Source organism: Haemorhous mexicanus, chromosome 9 (assembly GCF_027477595.1).
Source record: "Haemorhous mexicanus isolate bHaeMex1 chromosome 9, bHaeMex1.pri, whole genome shotgun sequence".
NCBI classification, from domain to species: domain Eukaryota; kingdom Metazoa; phylum Chordata; class Aves; order Passeriformes; family Fringillidae; genus Haemorhous; species Haemorhous mexicanus.
Window position 1 is genome coordinate 31,263,835 of NC_082349.1, and position 19,964 is coordinate 31,283,798.

At 42.4% G+C, this 19,964-nt stretch overlaps 1 protein-coding gene across 2 annotated transcripts in view; it reads right to left on the reverse strand.

Annotated features, from left to right (window-relative positions):
* Positions 1-19,964, reverse strand: part of ATF6 (activating transcription factor 6) — a 74,482-nt gene that overhangs the window by 34,375 nt on the left and 20,143 nt on the right. Inside the window, exons 10-14 of one of the 2 annotated variants that reach the window (XM_059854832.1) lie at positions 15,912-16,055; positions 14,064-14,183; positions 12,629-12,731; positions 11,178-11,242; positions 7,185-7,296 (exon numbers count right to left, since the gene is read on the reverse strand). In XM_059854832.1, coding sequence (XP_059710815.1) covers positions 7,185-7,296; positions 11,178-11,242; positions 12,629-12,731; positions 14,064-14,183; positions 15,912-16,055 — 544 coding nt within the window. Of the gene's footprint in view, positions 1-7,184; positions 7,300-11,177; positions 11,243-12,628; positions 12,732-14,063; positions 14,184-15,911; positions 16,056-19,964 lie in introns of both variants that reach the window. The other variant, XM_059854831.1, reaches the window with a different exon arrangement.

The window sequence follows — 19,964 nt, forward strand, 5'->3', positions numbered from 1 at the left end:
ATGTTCCACTTTCAAGCAATGTCAAAGCCAGTTTAAAGATAAAAATGTAAAGTGAATTCTATTACACTTCTTGTCCTAGGGGTGTCAGCTATTTAAAAATAAAACCTGGAAGCTGCAAGAGTTCTGTTCGGTCCAGTGGGATGTGATGATAATCTGCACATATTCATAACAGCACCTGGGCTCTTACTTCATAAAATAAGCTTTGTGTGCTGTCCAGCTAAAAATCTGGCAAAAGGATTAATTCTAACTGGAAGCAAATAACTTCATCTGACCAGAATTAACTCTAAATGTTTGCCTAAGAGTTTAAATAATGCTCTCAAATGTAATACTGTAATAATTAATATTCACAAAAAGGTAGGACACTAATGAAACCAAACCCATCTCTATTATGCATGCTTTACTTTTATACAGACTCTAGAGAGTTGGATATAAAACCAGAAAATGACCAGAAAAATATCACTAGTCCGAAGCTGTGGAAGTGTGAAATTCAACTAAGAAAGCAAGCAGGGATACTTTCAACTGCTCTCTGCATGTACTGTCATTCAAGGCAAACAAAGGATCATGAAGGTCATTTTTTCAAGTTCATTCCTATCAGACTCAAGTCAGTGTCTTACTGGCTACTGCAGTTCCAGAGGTGAAGGTATCATTTATGTCTCTGTACAGTTAGTTCAACAGTTAGTTAGGTCAGCATCGATCCCACAATTAAATACTGCCACAGACCATAAGCAAAAGCCCATCATTCCCTTCTGGGAACTGTTCAGAATAATCTGAGATCTGGCATAAGTAAAGTATTATTAATGCATTATAGAACTTGGGTTATTTCCAGAGCTCCATATTTTCACCACCTGCTCTGACTGAACACAAATTAATTGTCTGTGGATAAACTTGTGCTCCTGCTCACTTTGTGGGTAGCAATTGTCTGTTCTGTACTCTTATTAGTGCTGTTCTGTACTCTCATTAATGAGATACTGTTGTCATTCCTTTACTGACATAATTCCCACTATATAATCACATCTTCCTCCCACGCTTCCCAATTATACTTCTCTAGCCTATGTCCACACCAATTTCATAAGCAGTGGGACTTTGTTTGGTTTGGAAAACCTCTGTAAATCTTCCTTTCCTTCTTGCCCACAGCTCTTTGTCTCTCAAGCATGCAGCACATTTTAAATACATGTATGCTATTACTGGTCACGTCTCCCTGCCACTACTTTGGGTTCTGGAGACATTTCCTGCAGTATGTTTTATTTTCACTATAATTATCTGCAGTGTATGTTGTCCTTCCAAATACTAGTTTAAAAATAACAAAGTATTATTTAGATCTGGGATGTGTAAAGAAACTCAGTGATGGCATTAATATGATTCATGAAGTTCCAGCAGCCATGGGGAAGACAAACGAATCAAGACTATACACACAAAATCCAACAGAAGCTTTTGCTTCATGCCAGACATATTCGAGTTGACTTTCCTGCCTCTGCTTATACATCTGTCCTCAACACCACATCAATTCTCAACTTTCTTTGGAGGACAGTGGGGTTCAAAGGGACCCAAGGAGATAAAAATCAGAGCGACTAAGACTTTGCTTCCAAAATGCCTTGGGATAGATTCCCAAGTAGCAACAGCTCTCCAAGCAGGAGCTAAGAACAGAACAAAGGAAACAAAACCCCACTTGCTGGGACAGGCATTACTTGCCTTCTCAGAAACACCAATCTGCAATGCTGTTCTGGTCCCTCCTGTTTGCACCTGGTTGAGCCAGGAGGCTGCAGGAGATGCTGCACTGCAGCTGCCACTTGTGGCTGCTGCTCTCTGGCTTCCACCCCCACCCATCTGGGACGTCCCACTGCCTGCTCCTTCTCGTCCCCCTCCTCTCAGGCTGCTTGAACAAGCACACACACAGCTCCTTGCTGCTTCATCCCCCAAAGGATGTCCTCAGTGACAAATGATGACACAGTCAGGTTTTTTGGAAAATAGGAGAAAGTGTTGACAGAAGCACTTCTTAAAGAACTGCTGGCCTTTAGCTGCAAACCTAAATTAACTTCTTTTGAGCGTCCTTTTACCTAACTTGCATACACAAGTATTTTGAGAATCCCAGGACAGAGGTGAGGCCATTTGTGTTCTATAGACCAACAAAAAAATTTAGACTTCATTTTAGATTATTAGATTTCTCTCTGGAGGTTTTTAGACTAAGCTCTACCAGAAGCAACATCTTCCCCAGCTGAGTAACAGAAAGAGCACAGAGAAACCTTCTCCCCACCACCACCTCTCCATCCCTTTGAAAGTCACCTCTACCTCTTCCCCACCTACCTGAACTATTCCATACAGAAAGGAAGACAGTTCAAGAAACACCAGAAAGAAAGTTGCTTCATTGTTTCTGTATGGACACCGGGGATTTGGAAGGAGAAAATTCCCTGACACAGAAAGAATCCAAAGTCTGGCCAGAAAAGAGGGAATTTGTAACAAAGACTACAACAGGCCAGACTTAGTTTTCACTATTGATACTTAGATGGAAACAGGAGGTTTTCATAATGCATTTCCAAATGTGAAAGTCAAATACAGGTGTAGTTTGACAGAGACTGACTGACTGACTGACCTTCAGGGCATGCTGAAGCACAATCACACATTCTGTTTGCTTCCTCAGATTCTCCCAGAGAGGCGTGAATCTGCCTCACAGAGAAGACAGGCTAACGGGTGATCTCTGCTTTGAAAAGGACAGATAATTTTATCATGGATACCATGCCCTAAGCCTCAGTTCTTTTACCACATATTATTCTCAGCATATTTACAAAATATAGGACAAGATCTAAAAATCCTACAATCTGAGATAAAGTAACCTTTTTCCTCTGAACAGCTACTAAGGTCAGGCTCCACAGGAAAAAGGGCAGTTTGTAAAATCTTTCAAAAATCTGTATGTTAACCAACAGCAGTTGCAAATCCACAGGACTCAAACAGAATAGCTGCTCTATCTCTAGGGGCAGCAGGACTGTGTTGGTCTAATCAATTCATCTGAATGAAACACCAAATTACACATCCCAGGCTGCAGAAATCCACAGAAGAGTCAACAGCAGAAAACACCATGTTCAGTAAAAACCACCCACTGTCAAGTGCAACAAAGTAGGAGGAAAATATATGCCAGGACTGAATTTCTGGCTGTGAAACATCATCTGAAGCCAGCTTCTCCTAAGGCAGTTTTCCCTGCAGGATGTTGATGGCATCAGGATTGGAACCTGCCTCATTCCAATTATTGTTGCCAGCAGTGTGTGCAGCACAGCAAACTGCTGCTGCACAAGCATGTCAAAGCCAAGCTTTATACTCTTTTGCTTCCTGAAAGTAACAGATCATCCCAAATACAATTATATCATCTCAAAATAGCACAGCACAGGCTTATTACCAACAGAAGCACATTTCAACCTAGACATTTTTATTCCAGCAAACACAGAAAGAACAAAAGTTCTGATTGAAATTTGGCTTAATCACTTCGGCAAAAACTTGTTTGCAGAACTCGAAAAGCTGTTAAATGCTTACTGCAGATGTTGGCTTATAGGACCAGAAATTTCCTTTCATAATAAGAGGCTTCCCTGAAGCTCTATGGTTTATGGCACTGAAGCATTAATTTATAAAGCAAATTCCTGGTCTTACAGAAGCTGGTAATGGCTTTGCCATTGATTCCCACAGGGCCAGCATCACGTTTTCTCTAAGAAACAGAAATAATTTAATATCTACTTTTTACTACATTCTGTTGTAAGATACTCTATATGCACTGCAATAAATGCAAGTGGCAAACTTTGATATTAGGAGACATTTCTGCATTGAAATAGAGAAAGTAGTGAGAGGAAATGCCAGAAGTCCTCTGAATTTCCCAAGTGAATTAAACTTTAAACTGTATTTTCCTTAAGAACAGCAATTACATTCTTACCCTAAAAAATGTCACTGTCCTTAAATAAGCCTGCAGAGATGTCATCACTGAGTGAACCTTCCAGGATGAAGAAATCTACTGCTTAATCACTCCAAGTTGTGAGCACTCTGATCCTAATCACACAAGGGTGGAATGATCTGAAGCAGCATTTAGAGGCCAAAGTAAATTGGATGAGATTTGTTTTCTCCAATTATTTACTTAATTACTTTTCAAATTAAGTTAGCTATTCAGGTAATTCTAGAAACAACTGCAAGGCCTGAGTAGTCTGTGACAAACCAGATGTGAGCTCTGACAGAGCTGTGTGGGTGCCAGGCTCACACAGAGACAGCCAGGTCTCTCCTCCCTGCTGACAGAGCACCTCAGATCCACCAGCTGGGGTTTTGCATCCACACTCCAGCGGGCTTTTAGGACACATCAAGCAGACTTGTATCACAGACATTACAGAGCAGAAATCAAAGGTGTTGGCAGAGCAGCAGACTCTTTTTGTTTAAAATGACATTACAGATTCCCCTGATAATAGCAACAAATTAATTCTTTAGACCCAGAGCAAAAGCCCTGCTTCTTCTAAGGACTCAGCTGATCCAAATGCTACTTTATTTTTCTCTCTCCTCCTTAAAAAGGCAAAAAAACCCACGTAAACTTCAACTGTACATATGCAGACCTGCAAGCCTTTCAAGACAAAGGAGAGAAAATAAAATTGATGAGGTCATGGGAATCTCAGTCTTACAGGTAGCAAGCATCACCAGAAGAACATGCAGTGTGCAAGAGCTTTGCTTCCCAGCCCTGCACTCCAGAAGTCTTGGCTGAGTCCTACCATGTAAGAGGCAGGGGTAGCCCTAGCAAAACCCATTTTTTAGAAAATCCAAGGAACTCAGGGCACAGCTCCTGCAGTGAAAGTGAGAACACACAAAAAATGTTCCATTTGATCACATGTATCCAGGAGAAATGCTGGGGTTTGTGAGGCTGCAGAGCAGGAAATGGGGACAGAGGGTCCAGGGACATCAGGTGGAAGGGAACATCTGACATCTACAGTCCACCTTCTACTTGGAACACTACAACCAGGACCACCCATTCCCTGCACCTTTCAACCACATGATTCTAGTTCTGGTTTTTATGTTACAGGGCTGTAACAGCTTAAGTATGTGGGAGTGTCTGCATGGCAAACAGTGAGAGAGGAGAACAAAACATTTCATCTCCAGGCCTTGGCTCGTCACTTGGACAAGCACAAGCAACACAAGTGAACTGTGGGACAGCACTGGGGAGGAATCAGTCCTCTCACAGCTCCTAATCAGTAGGGAAAAGGGAGCTGTGGTCCAGAAAAAATGAAGTCAGCAATCCCCAGGAGGAGGTGAAAGGGCACCTCCCAGGCTGAGGCCCTGCTGATGGCACCCCTCTGGCTGTGCAGGAGTCCTTTCTTCTGCACTCACAAAAGAATCTAAGCAAATCATTGAAAAGTGCCTCAGGGCAGAGCTTGCTGCTAGATCAGGTTTGCCCTGTTAAAACAATAAATGAGGTAATGCATGAAACTGCCTTCTATTTGAGGACACTTCATTCATAAAACAGAAATACCAAAAGCTCTGCAACCAAATAAACTTCATAGATGGGTTTAAAAGGCCCCTGCACCCCTCCCTGCAGGAGAGCAGAGCAAGCTGTAGGGATTCTGTGGCACAAGGCACACTGTTTCCAAGGGCAGCTCTGCGACTTGAAATAAGAGCTGACAACTTCCAGGTCATTAACTCAACAGTGTAAACAGGACCTATGGACACGTACATGCATTCAGGTGGGCTGGAACAATGGCCCAAAGTGCAGAACTCTACAAACACTGCTCTGCTTTGTGTTCAGAGTTTCCAGGAAAACTTTTATTCTCTGCTCCCTTCTCCTCATCCTCAGGATATGTGGAGCCTGGTGCTGGCTATATTTGTGTTGCTAGCTGAAAGAACAGCAGAACATGCCAAGCATTTAATAACAAAATTCCAGCCTTGTGACACAACCCAGTAATCCCAAGACTGGAAGCTAACCTCATATTTCTACTCAGCATAAAACCTTAATACTAAGAAGAGCACCACTATTTTTATTTTCCCTGAACCTTTTCTACAGACGTGCATCTCACAAATGAAGAAACTTGCTGTGTACCAGGTGGAACAGGGCTGTTATTACCTATGTATCTATGGCATCTATAGATTGGTGGTTATGACAACACAGGAACTGCTCAGACTAGCTGTGCTGATCTGTGTGCTCTTACACAGAACTGGTTTTAGCTGGGTGAGCTGCTGTCATGGCCACTACTGGTGCCCCACTACCTCGGGGCCCCTCTCGGGTCACTCCTATGAAGAGGAAACAAATGAAGCTTTGCAGGGTCCTGGGAGGATCATGGATGGGTGTGAACATGCACAGAACAATTCTCATCTAACACCCCAGCTGCAAAATGGCAGGGCAGGAGGCTCAGCAAGGCCCGGGGTCAGCCAAATGTGCATTATAGACATATCTAATGACTCATCAAGACCTCTGCAAAAGGGAGGGAAGAAGTTCCTCCAACTCCAGGTTGGTGTTTCAACCACTGTCTGCCTTGATCATTTCCATCACCAGATCCCAACCAACTTCTCACTGCTGCAGCTGTCCTGGCTTCGACACTAGTCAGGCTTGCAGCGCAGAAAGTGCCATCAGACACCTGAAATTCCATTTTATAACAGCTTTTACCATCACTAACAGCACTGCAGATGTGAGGCTGTGCCTGACAAAGCTGCAGCACAAGCCTCTGCTGTATCTCAGCACAGATAGCAGACCTGCCCATCTGTGTCAACTTAAAAGTCACAAAACAGCAGAAAAATTGTAGCCCTGCACACAGTCCTGTACAGCTGCAACATGTTATACAAAAAACTGCAAATGTAAGTTTTAGGGGAAGACAGAAACTGTATTGTGCCAACAGTAATAATTTATGCAGCGGGTGTGTTTGTTCCTATACCCAGAAGGACAGAAGGCTTGTACCCCTATTAAGTAGCTCTCATGTGTGTTTAACCACAGAGTTCATGCAATTTTGGGCTGTCTTGCCCTGGCACTATAATGTTTCCTGCAAAGCTCTTTCCATTCCCAATGTGATGGGCATGTCTTACAATGACCACGATCTGGCCATGTTACTTGTAAAGGACACAGAGAAGCATAATTTCAGAAGAAACAAATTTACCTTCAATCTTGATTAAATCATCTTTGGTATCTCTGCTAGAAGCAATCTTAGGGACCTGAGTAAAAGGCCAGCACCAGCCCCTGCTACACTTACTCTGCGGAATGACACCACATAGAAGGTATCTTCTCTTCGGTGAATTGCTTCAAAGAAGTCTTGATAGCTCCTTGGAGAGGCATAATACACTTGCAGCTCATTCCCTGAGTTCCTGCTGAAATAAAGAAGGGCAAAGGTAATTATTTTAGACAAGACAGTTCATTTCAGTGAGACAATGACTTTGGAGACCTGCTTTTTAAAGGAACTCCAGCTCTTCCTCCACTGAGAGAAGCTTGAGCAACACAGAATACAGGTGAAGACAATGAAACTACTCAGTACTTTTTGCAAGTTCAAGGTGTTTCAAAGGTCTTACTATGGCAAAGTTTTCCAGATTTGTTTTTGTTCATGCTTCTAGGCCAGCAAAAGCCTGTTTGCTAGCTCAACAGGAAAAAAAAGTTTCAACCTAAAGTGTCTGAAAAATTGTGATGACTTCTGAAAATAAATTTAAGGCTAAAATGTCATTCTGAAATAAAATATCAAACTATTTAGTAATGAAATAATTTTCTTTTACTGCTAAGAATCCAAAGCACTGAAATTGAAAGAAGTATTAAGTTAAGCATAAACAAAGCCTTAAATTTACTGTCAAATGACAAATTCACCTTCTTTCTCACCCACATTTCTTTTCTTTTTTTTCTGCTGTGTCCTCTAGTCAACTCAAAGATTTTTTTCCCCATGTCAACTCCAAGGTTTGTTCTTGATTTTAATTTAGACAGAGGAGCAAAAAAAAGATATTCACATAATTCTGGCTTATCTTTTCCACGGTTCTCATCTTACACATATGTGACACAAGGAAAAGATGCTCTAAAGCATTCTAAGCCAAAATACAGGCAAGTCCTACAATCATGGTACTTATCTACTGTTTTCTTGGAAAGGTGAGAAATTCCTAGCATATACTGTTATCATTAATACTTCCCCAATCCCATTTCAAAAGAACTTATTTAATCACACTGGAAAGCTGTACTCAGGAAACCATTAGCTGGACCTTCAACCTGTCATTTTAATTTCCACCACTTTAATAGCACACTCTGTGTTTGTGGCAAGGATGCTGACTGGGCACCCCTCCCCTCCCAAGCTGTCTTCTGCTGACCCAGGTTTTGAACTAGGGGGCTAATTTAGATTATTTTACTACATTTATAAAATATACCAAGGCACAACTCTATCACCAAGAGATTTTCTCAAGCAGCAGTAATAACTGCTGTCACCATCTTCTCTTCCACTGCTAACTGAGTCCTGTTACAAGCAGAAGACTGCAGCTGCCAGGCCAGCTGCCCTTTCATAGGACTGGGGGTGTAAGTCCTGGGGGATCAGGAGCAGGCAGCTCTACTCTACACATCCCTTTCTGCAGAACTATGCATGAGAGGAGTCAGGTCCTGTCCTTCACACACAGGAAACAAAGACTGGAGCAAAGACTTTGAGCTTGATTACTCATCCACGAAAATACACAGGCTCAGCAAGTCCCTCCTGAGATGGAGCACTGGAGCTGGGCTGTGCTGAAAGGCACCAGCACTGCACATACAACACATCCTGAGAGCTGACACAGGGCACACAGAGCTGTGTGCCTGCCCACAGTCCATGGGTCACAACAAGACCTGAAAAACAGCCACAGACAAAACTGCCCCAAAGCACCTGGAAACCACAGGGCCTTTCCAAAGCTCTCCTGGTTGTGTAACACATCAAATAGGAGCAATACCAGGGGATTACTGTAGGTACACAGCTTGTGGTAATTGGGAATGGGGCTGTGGCCAAGCCTCATCCCTAATGGGCTACAACTGTGAAAAGCAAATGAAGAGTACTGAAAGCAATGGGACATGGAGTGCCCAGCTGTACTGACCGATCACAGAAGGGAACAGAGAGCACACAGGTACAGTGCATGAACAATGAGGGGTATAAAAGGCTGGGCTAAAGAACACCATGGGCAGATGCTTGCAGCCTTCTGAAGTGATACAATGCCACCCTGTAGGGGCAGACACCTGAAGCCTTCTGATCCAGTATGGTGTTCCTCTGCAAGGGTTGAAGCTTTCTGAAGTTGTATGATGATACTCTGTGTATCATGGCCATCTCAAATGTGACATATGCTGTGACATATTGCAAGGCAGGACATCACATCCGCTGATAACGGCAACAGACCACTCCAGCAAAGGGAGGGAGTAACTCCAGAACCAAAAGCAGGTGCAAAACTATCAGTTGTTTTAGTAACAACTTTGCATATCACAAGAAAGCACCATCTTAAATTGTGGATCCCAAACAACAGTGCTGAACCTGGCCATTTACTGGGAGATAAATAGAGCTTTTGTTTTAAAACTCTGAAGGACACTGCTTGTTATGCATCACAGAGTGCTGGGATGTTGCACACAGGCCTGTTTTGGGAAGAAATGAGGCAGGGCACAGTGCTTTATGCATCAAGAACCACAATCTTAATGGTGCAAAACTTAGGAAAATAACTGGAGAGTCTTGTTTTGATACCTGAAGCCTTAAGAAGTACTCTTACATAAGCCCTCAACAAAATCACCTCTGAAAAAAGCTACATGGACTATAAGGAGATGAGGGGTATTGATGATTTGCTTTGAAATCATCTTAAATTTATATCCTCTACTGCTTTGACTTCCCTGAAATTCGTTTCAATCCTCAGCTTCCTGATGGAGATTACAATGGAGATGGAGACTATCTCTTCTAACAGAGGCATTCCGTAAACCTGAAGTTAAACCTTTGAGTAAACACTGGACTAGAGATCTCCAGAGGTCCTTTATAACCTAAACTTCCCTTGATTCTATGATTTCATGGAGCACCTAATAGCTGGTGGCTCCAAGAGGAACTGGAAATCTGTTTTATGTTCTTAGCAGTTCCAGGACAGTCTCAGCATGCAGCTGCCATGACTCACTGGTGCTGTTCACATAAACATCCTTAATCTGAAAAAAAACCCAAAAATCTCCCTTCCTTTGGAGTACAACAGATGCATGATGTTTCACACTGTTTCCAATAATCCAGATAATTTTTTTCAAGAGTAATGCAAGCATGTATATTAAACTGCCTTATGGCATGAGGCTTGTTCATCAGTGCTCAGTTGAAACAGCTATCCTTCATCTGCCTGCAGAACTCAATAAGCTTTTTTTTCCCCTGGTAAGTCAAGATGTATCAAAATTTGACAGCCTGTTTTCCATAACATTTGCCTGCAGCAGCTTGATCTTTTCCCCCAGGCTGATCCTGCTTTCAAAGCAGCAGTGCAAACAGGAAGGCCACAGCTGTCTTACTTCCCACAGCACCATTTCAGGTGGTGTTCTCACCAAAAAATCCCCTCCATACTCCATTCTGCTCTTGCACTCCTCTTTGGCACTTCAAAGCAGACAGCCTCCTAAACAGCTTCACACAGAGATCAGGAGAGAGAAATTTTGTTTCCTAAATCTTTTCTGTCCAGTACTTCCTGTCACCAGGGAAGAGGGACAGGATAGTTATGTGGAGAGGTGAGCAGGGGACATCAGGAAACTATCCATTAGCAATAATCACCAGAGAAAAGTCAGCATATGGAGACAAAGAATGCAAATGGTACTTTAGGTTCATCATACTAATTTGGTACTAGCTATAATAGCTCTACCCTTAAAGATGATGAGAGAAACCTTTCCCTTACCAGACTCATGGCTCTTTGAAACCTTCTTACAAACTAATGATGCTCTCAGAGTCCAAAGTCAATTCCCTCTGTTTTTCCCTAAATATTCAAATCTGTTTAGAAAGGGATTCCAGAGAGCAAAGCAAGGATTTTCTTAGAATTCATAGCTAGAAAAGCCCTGGAAGAGTGCAGCTGTGATACAGGGGTCCCTTCAAGTGCAATATAAATAATTAGAAGCCCTTATTTGATAAGGGACAGAATTAGATCAAGAAAAGTAGCTGTATTTGGCATAAGAACCCTGAGAAGATGAAAATGGGCATTCTTTACCAACTGTTGGTAAAAAACTAGGTTACTAAGTAGAAAGCAATAACAATGGAGCTGTTCTGCCTTACCTGAGACTGGTGTCTGTGTAAGGCATGGCCATTAGCTGGGAATCTGCTTTATCACTGAGGGAGCTCTGAAAAAGGGGAAAAAAGAAAAGATGACACAAAGTGAAACCAATAAGCAATTCCGTGGTTTGCCACTACATTAAATAGAACAAACAGAATGGGGGGCAGACGTTAATCAATACCCTGCACCAGAAACGTGCATTTTTCCACTGAAACATGAGAAACTGAAATGGTCATCAATCAAGCTGGAACAAAAAAAACCAGCAAAATGTTAATACAGCCAGATTTGAAGTCAACAGCTCGGCACCACAGACAACATTTCTAAACGTTCTGCCATTCTGCTCTGGACACCGGTGAGAAGGATCTGAAGTTTAATACACAACATTTCTTCTCTAGAAAACGGCAGTGCAGTCTTTCCCACATTGTAATGCTCAATTTCTAGAGAGCTGTTACTATGTGGGGGCCGGAGAACCAGCAAAGGGAAAGTCTACCACCCTCCCCTGGAGGGCCAACCCCTGAGCTACAACCCTTAGATAATGGTGAGTAAGAAAATTGCTCCCAGAGGCCTTTGCAACTGCATGTTGATTTCTTCTACCCCACTGGCCCTTCCCCTTCCTTCGCTCCACCCCTGTGCCCTCATCCCACTGGCCCTGGTGTTCTGTCCCTCAGATCCCTATATAAACCCTTGCTTTCCCTGCCTGAGTGGCTCCTTTGAGGAAGAAGCTCAACAAAGGCTCTCCCTGGAATCACCCAAAGCGCTTGTCTCTCCTTCTGCTTGTCGCCCGGGTCACAGCAGAGCTGACATCAGCCGCTGTGAGCACAGACCTGCCTGTGCCCCCGAGGTGTCTTTTCCAAGACACTTCTTTGGGAAGGTCGCGGCCCTCTGGACAACCGCCCACCGCAACATCGCTACATCTAATCAATTTCAATACTTTGAAAACTCATTGTCTTAATTTCAGCCTTGATGTAAGTATGCCGCCTAGATAGAAGAAATTTTAAAAAAATGGGAAATATGAGCACAAGTCTCGTAATTCTGTACTCGTACAAAAAAAAAAATAAGCCCTCTAGCAAGAATTTAATCAATAGAAATATGTCAACAAAACAAATCAGCTGTCACCCTTAACAGTGAGTCAGATGAATGTGCTGTAGGTTGTATTTCTCTCCATTAAGCAATTGCTTAGTCTTAGAGAGAAGCCATAAAAAGGATAACGATTTATTTAATTTTAGAAAATGCTGAACATATTTTGATGGCTGCAAAAAACAATTCAAAACCCTGAATCCAAGAGCAGGAATGGAAGAACAAATCTGACAACATAATAACCAACCAAACACAGCACTTTAAAATGGATGTGTTGGCTGCCCTAATTACAGGCACGATGGCCACTTTTGTCTATGATGACAAGTGCAAGCAGGCGAGGGGGAGTGCTGCATGGAGTGATCTTTTGCTCACGCACCTGCGGGACTCGTGCTCGCTGCTGCTGGCTGTTGCTCAGCCGCCGGGACCGCGTGCGCTCCACCTCATGCCGGTGCACCCACCCTCGCAGCTCGTGGGTCAGCCTAGGAAACCACAGCATCAGCACAGACTGCAAACAACACTGGCACCATGGTTTAGTGTAATGTAACAGTTTAGCTGCTATACAGATGATGCCTTAGGATTTTAGCTTTTCTCTTTTTCATACATTTGTAGTCCTGCAGCTCTTTAGTGTATAGCTCTAAACTCCATATACAGTGCTAGCTACTGTCTTCTCATTTTGGTCAGACACAAAGATTCCTCTCTAGGCCTGGGAGTCAAGAACACCTCACTGCCTCAGGCCCTGAGAAACGTAAACCAAAGTGAGTTGGGGGGATGCAAACTTGGGGTAAATTACTTCATTACCTGAAGCTGTAATTGGAAGATTAACCCCCAATAAGCAAATGGACCAAACATACAAAAGTATGAAAACCCATGGCCTGTCATCCATTTTTGGGTGTAGGCCCTGGGTGGGCTTCAACTGCCCAAGGTGTACCTATTGAAGGCCTTTAATAAATACCTGCTTTTACTCTCTTAATCTTATCTACCTCTGTTCTAGGTAGCCACTACAAGGCATCATAGACACTGAAGATGACTATAATTTCACCTTATGATAATTTATTTTTAATACCACAGGAAGAAAACACAATTTTATCTATAAAGTATTAGATTCATGGGTCTTCCCACATAAAATAGATACAGTCCTTTCTTTTGCCCAACGAACAGTAATTTTGAAATTACTGGAAGGACTACTGAAATTTAAAATCAAAAGTTGATCAAGTCAAGACAAATTATTGATTAAGGATAAATTTTGGCAAATAAATCTGAGAGAAGGAATGGACAAAGAGAATGGAGATAAGGTTAGTGACTCATATCTATGGAAAAAGTGGAGCTAGGTGTTTTCCAACAGTGAACAAAGAACACCTGCAATGTCAGGTTCAGACTGCTTCTATCAGAAGCTGAATAATAGAAGACCATCTCTTATATAACTCAGTTGGGAAAAGCTTTTAGCTGGACTTGATTTCCATATCATTCACACTGCTACATATGAAGTGATTTCTCTTTTAAGTAATGAAAACCCCCCAGACAATCAGAAAACTGTTATTTGGTTATTGCAAGTGACCAGTGTGAAAAGAGAGTGGTGAAAATCATTACTAAAAATCATGGAAAGATTACAAAAATCCAAGTGGATCTGTCCTTATGACAGCAGGCATTGGACATTGCAGACACTTAGCAGACACTGGTCACATACTGGATAAACAAACACCATGAATGGACAACAGCATCATCCACAGCTGTCCAGCAGCACTCAGCCAACACAGAGTTGATGTATCAACTCCTAATAAACTGTAAATGCTCACAACAGGTTGTTTTCTCACCTCAGTGACTCTGTCCTGTTGATCAGAGGCCGGCAGGGGGGTGGTGGTGGTGAAATATATAACAGTGGTTCTTCTGAGACTATCATTAGTGCTTTGTTATCAGATACAGAACGGTCATACCTGGGAAAAATCAACAAAAGCACAGCAAGAAATCCCTTAAAAAACTTTTTCATGACCCTTTGACCAAAGCCAGAGAATGAACACTATCACCAGCAGACCCATGAATGTTACAGCTGCTCCCATGAGACCTCTGGAACAGGCGAGTAACAATTCCTATCAAACATCCAATGTTCTTAGTCAGTCCCTCAAAGGAGGCTGACAGGTCTCAATGCAGGCCAGACAGAGGAGCATTAGCAGATGTTGGATCTCTTCCAAAGAAGGCCAGATATTGATAGAATATGTAGTCTGTAAAATATTCCTCATAGTATGCAAACTATGTGATGTCTGCAGACACAACTTTCTTTTTCATTCCAGAGCTGTGCAAGACTTGCTACAGAAATACTAAATTTATTATCCACTAAAATCATGCAGATAGAAAGACTATAACCTATATTACAACTGAGAAGCCACAAACTATATTATAACTGAGTGGAGAGGATTTACATCTCTGTCTCCAGAAACTAGCTTAGTTTTGATAAAAAGTGAAAAGGAGCATGTATTTCTCAGTACAAAAATCCATAACACTCTCAGCAATTCCTGAGGGGTTAACCATTTATCACCAAATACCGAATGTAGGTTTCTCTCTTGACCAGTTATCAATGTAACAGCTTTAGTCCTCTTGATTTTGGTAGACTTGTAGCTCCTGAACCTCAACTTCTTCCTGAAAAATCAGGTATAAGAGCTTATGAAAGCCTTATTCATAATCCCCTGCCTTTCCCAGTTTTCTCTCCAACTTCGTGTCCGCTTCTCTCTACTGCATCTAGGACTGAAAAATAATATGCAGCAAAGAGCTCACAGCTTGCCAAACCCAGGGTGAAGCAGAGAAAGAAAAGGAGGTACAGGCACGAGCACATCCTCCTAAGAAAACCACTCCACTCTTCTGTCCCACAGGTCATGGTCTGAAATGCAGCACGTAGGATACAAAGCCCTTACCATGGCTACAGCCTTAAAATGCTCCTAATTCATTGCCTTCTTTTTGCATGGCAAAATACATTAGGGTTTTCTGCACATCTGTGCTTGGCTTTGTTCAACCAGCCAAAACACTCTGCTGGAAAGGGACAGTCTAATAGGATAGATCTTGTAACGGGAAAACATGAGCTGTATTTGCCAGACTTCAATCTGGAGGCAATTATATGTTCACTTATGCACTGCATGCTGGAGATCTAGGAAGCCTGAAAGGCAGTATTGAATTAAATAATGGATAAGCACAGGGATGGACTCAGACACTGCTAAGTGCAGAGTATGTTCTTACTCGTGAACTTCCCCAGTCTTCTCTGGAGCAACAAAGAAAATAAGTACTCCAGCTTGAAAAGTAAGAAGAGACAGATAACATGACAGCTATCACAACTATGCAAGCTAAAATATAGATCAGAGGAAAAAAAGCAAATAGCTGAACTGAAGAAGGTCCTGAAAGTCTTGGTGACAAGCATTTGTGGAAAAGCTATCTTCCCTAACACCGTGCAGCACAGCCCGTGTACACTTCTGAAGCTCTACATATTGGGTACTCTGGGAGATAAAACATTATATTCATTTGAAAAGCAAACTGAGAAGCTTTCAAAACACTGTGTTTAGAACCCAGGTACTCTGTAAAAGCAGCAAGAGTGCTGGTCAAAAAGGTGAGCAAGGCAGGGAGGGCAAAAGCACCAGTGCCCTCTGCCACCCAAAATATGTAAAAGGTTTTGATCTAACCTGTTACTCTTCTCAGAAACTATGCCCTCAGGTATCTTCTGAGCTGTGCTGGACTCCTGGCGAGCTGAGAACTCCAGAAGATTTCTGGTCCGGTGGTTAGAACTCACAGTGGAATCTACTCCATTGGGATCCTTTTCAAATACACTGCAAAACATAACAAACATAGCAAAATGTATCACACACATAAGAGGTCTGCAAGGCACTTTTCTGTAAGGCATTAAACACTCAGGTGGAGAAGTTTCTGGCTGCTGTTACATTATATGGACAAGGTTCATGTCATATCTACTGTAAAAAACTGATGTGTCATTATAATATCATTGTTCAAACCAGCAGTAGTCAGAAAAGCATTTCTGTCCTCTTTTTTCAGTTTTAATTGATTGAAGGATTCAGATGCTCTAGTTTTCACATTCCCTCACACAAACTTCACGTGTTGAAACTAAGAATGCTCTGCTTGTAACCCAGGTCTACAGGGATAAGAAAATTACCTACAATCAAGTCAAAGCATGCCTAAACTTCAACTTTCATCAGCCTCAAATTGCAATCTACATAGTTTATATGAATACAACATGTAAGGAAAACTTAGCTATCAAATTCCATGCAGCTGCAAGCCTAGAATGTTATGCCAGACATCTACGAGGACTGTACACAAACCTAAATATTTTCAATTCTACTTGGATTTAGAACAACTGGCAGGGAACACAGCCCCATGGGCAACAGGCCATGGTGCCAGACACCCTGATCTGGTGTGTGCTGGCACAGACTGAAGGATCCTGGCCTGGAGGCTGCTCAGCCAGCCAGGAGTGTCTGTGCTGCCCTCCATGCAGAGAGGGAGCAGCACTGCACATGGGGACAGGTAAGCCCACCACTGCTGTACCAGACCTGCATCTTCAGAAGGGTGAGCTACAAGGGAGAACTCTCAAAAGCACAGAAGCAATACTTCAATTTCTCCACTCCAGAGGCTGGCTTTCCTCTTTCATAACACAGTTGCTTCCTGAAATATGCATGTTTACAAACCCAAATCCTAACCTTCTTGGCTGCCAACAGCAGAGCATCACCAGCAGCAACAGAGTGAAAACATAAAAATGCAATGCAGCATGCTGAGGAGCTCTCTGCCATTCATGCTGATAACAGTTCACAGAGTGTATTTTAACTCATGCCCCACCCCTTCTGTCCAGCAGACGAGTATTTCCTGGTTTTACAGGGCATCACTTTGTAACAGGCAACAAATACAAATAGAGACAGGCAAAACTTGGAAGGAGGGCAGATTAAGTACTCCACAACTAAGCAGAAGGCAGACAGAATTGCCTAGAAATTCCCTCTCTTTTGCCAACACTTTTGCACTTCTATTAGCAGTGACCCTGTGAGCAACTGTGTCATGTTCCAAACCAGAGGAGTCAGGACAATCCTAGACTCAGGCTGATGTTGCTTTGATTGCCTCCTCTCCTCCGGGTTTCTAGGCAGCAGCACAGAATGAGGGCAGCAGAAATGCTACAGGCTCTGCTTTCACTTGTGCCAATGGGCAGAAAAGTACTTACAGTTTCCTTACTGCCTGTGTACATTTGTATCCAAAGATCTCAATGCTTCTACTGCACAGAAAGCTGGATGGCTTATTCATTACCTCCTATCATACAACACCAGGCCTATCCAACTTTACAGAACCAATTCCCACTACCTACTAGGTTTTATGAGATCACTTCTCTTCTCTGCCAATGAAAGCATCAGCACAATTGGCAGCATCTGAAGCCCAAGAACCAGAGCTCAAAACTAAGGCTGATGCTTAAACAGATGCCTCATGTTCCGGCTGGAAGCCACTCACCTGTGAAATGCCCTTACTGTACTTAATCTGGAGTCACGACAGCCAGAAGTAAATGGTACTTTATTCATTAGACCAAGAATATACCTCAGAAGATCTGAAATTTGTTAACTTTCCTGCAAATCCCTTCCCCACAGCCTCAAGTGTTTCAGCCATTCAGTGGGCTGCTGGACCTCCTGGATCTGGTGTTTTAGTCTATCCTACTTCTCTCCTTTCCCATTCAAAATGACACACAGAACCAGAGAAACTGCGCACAAAACTAGTTAGTTAAAGCTGAGAAAAAATTGAAGCAGAAGAACTGCAACAAACTCCTTTTTATCCATGATGCTTCTTCCTTCCTATTTGTCTCATTCTGCAAAAGCAATTCTTGTTATTTTCAGGTTCCAGCTTGGTGAGGTGAAGTGTCACATAGAATTCATTCCTACTGCAGTTCACCCTGAACTCTGAGCAACAAAGACAAATCCAAACCAAGGATAAGGACACACACTGCTCCACAAGAACAGCTAATCTTCTTTCTGTGATTTAGTTGTTTTAGCTACACACCCATTCTAAACCACACACACCACATTTATTGCATCCGCTCTGGAAGAGAGGAAATGTTTATTTTCCCTCTTCTCAAGCATAAAATATCTGTATCTTTTCATCAGCTGAGCACAGGATGTTTCAACCTGAAAGAAGATATCTTCAAAAGCAAAAGACGAAGGAGGAGGAGAACAGAGTATGTTTTCCCATCCTTACAGACATAAACCATGATGCTCACTTCTGACAATGTGAACACAAACCTGAGAATAAGATATGATATCAGGGTATTTTTTCCAATGCCCTTTCCTTTATGAGGATTGTTAATTTTTCTTTTGAAGCAGAGCTAGCAGCAATTTCTGCTATATAGGCCACTTTTGCACTCCCCCTTTCCCATTATTTTTCTAGGACATTGGACATGACTTCTCAATGTCTCAGATATGTCTGAAGAAAAAAAAAAAAAGTAAAAATCCCTTTTGTTGCTCCTCTGGTTTGTGGCAATGACCGGAAACCAAAGTAACTTTAGTTCTGGAGAAGGAAAAGCCCCACAAATTGAAATCCTGCCCCACTTTCACCTTCTAATTACTTGGGGAGTTTTGCTAGTTTTTGTTCTGTTGTTTCATTTCTTCCTCTTCCCTTCTCCCCAGAGGGAACACTAGTGAAGTTTGTCTATAAATAGGGCTCCATCTTCAGGAAACAAATAGGAGAGGACATACATGTAATGGTCCTCCAGTTTCTCCTTGCCATGTGGGTACCTGAGGGTCTGAGACAGACTATCAGAAATATTTCTCCTTCTTCATCTCAAATTAATATGGGGAAAAGCATGACTTAGGAGCAAGGAATCCCTTCATGCAGCTGGGATGATGATGGACCTGTCCTGCAGAGCTGCATCTGGAAACATCTGCCGACCTCAGGCATGCTGAGCTTCACAAGTGCCAAGCAGAACAGCAACAATACAAGCAGCAACAGGAAGGGTCTACAGAACAGATCCCAGCACCATGACACTGAAGAGGAAGTAAATACTGGGCATTTAAAAGCATCAGGCAGAAAAGGCCAGAAAATGTGAAAAAGAAAGGTAGAAGATCCCATTCAGAGGGAAAAAAGCTTCAGAAAAACAGTATTTTCAACTAAGATATCAACAGTTGGTTTAAGAACTGGTTTAATATGACAGATGGCAAAAGCCTTGATAGTTTTTTCATTCTGTTGAGCTAAGAGATGAGAAGCTGGAAAAGGAAGAGCACTTTGGCATACCTGCCCTGTGAAAGTCCTGCTAATTGCAGGAATGGAGTTACTGCCCCACATTACAAGTCAAAAAAGACCGAAGCTGAGAATTGGCTTTACTGGGCAAGACAGTCTTTTAGAAGTTGGAATCTTTCCTGTTTGACTCACTCACACACCTGGGGTGCCTAGCAAGGCTTTAGAGCCTGCATTTGGACATCCCAGATACCGTGAGCATGAAAGGGTTTTCACAAGCCACAAACACCCTGTCCAAGCTGGCTGAGCTCTTGGCTTGTTCAGATGCAAAACCAGATCCAAGGGAAAAAAGAAAGAACCACTAAATACTTCATGCAGATGTTTGTTCCGACACATAGATAAATTTGATTATAAGAGGGAAAGAAAAGCAGCACTCCTGCCATGGTTTCTCCAGGCATTCAACGGCACCTGATATTTTAGCTGTATTTTTACTTTTTTGGTTTGAATGTCAGTTTGATAAATGCGAA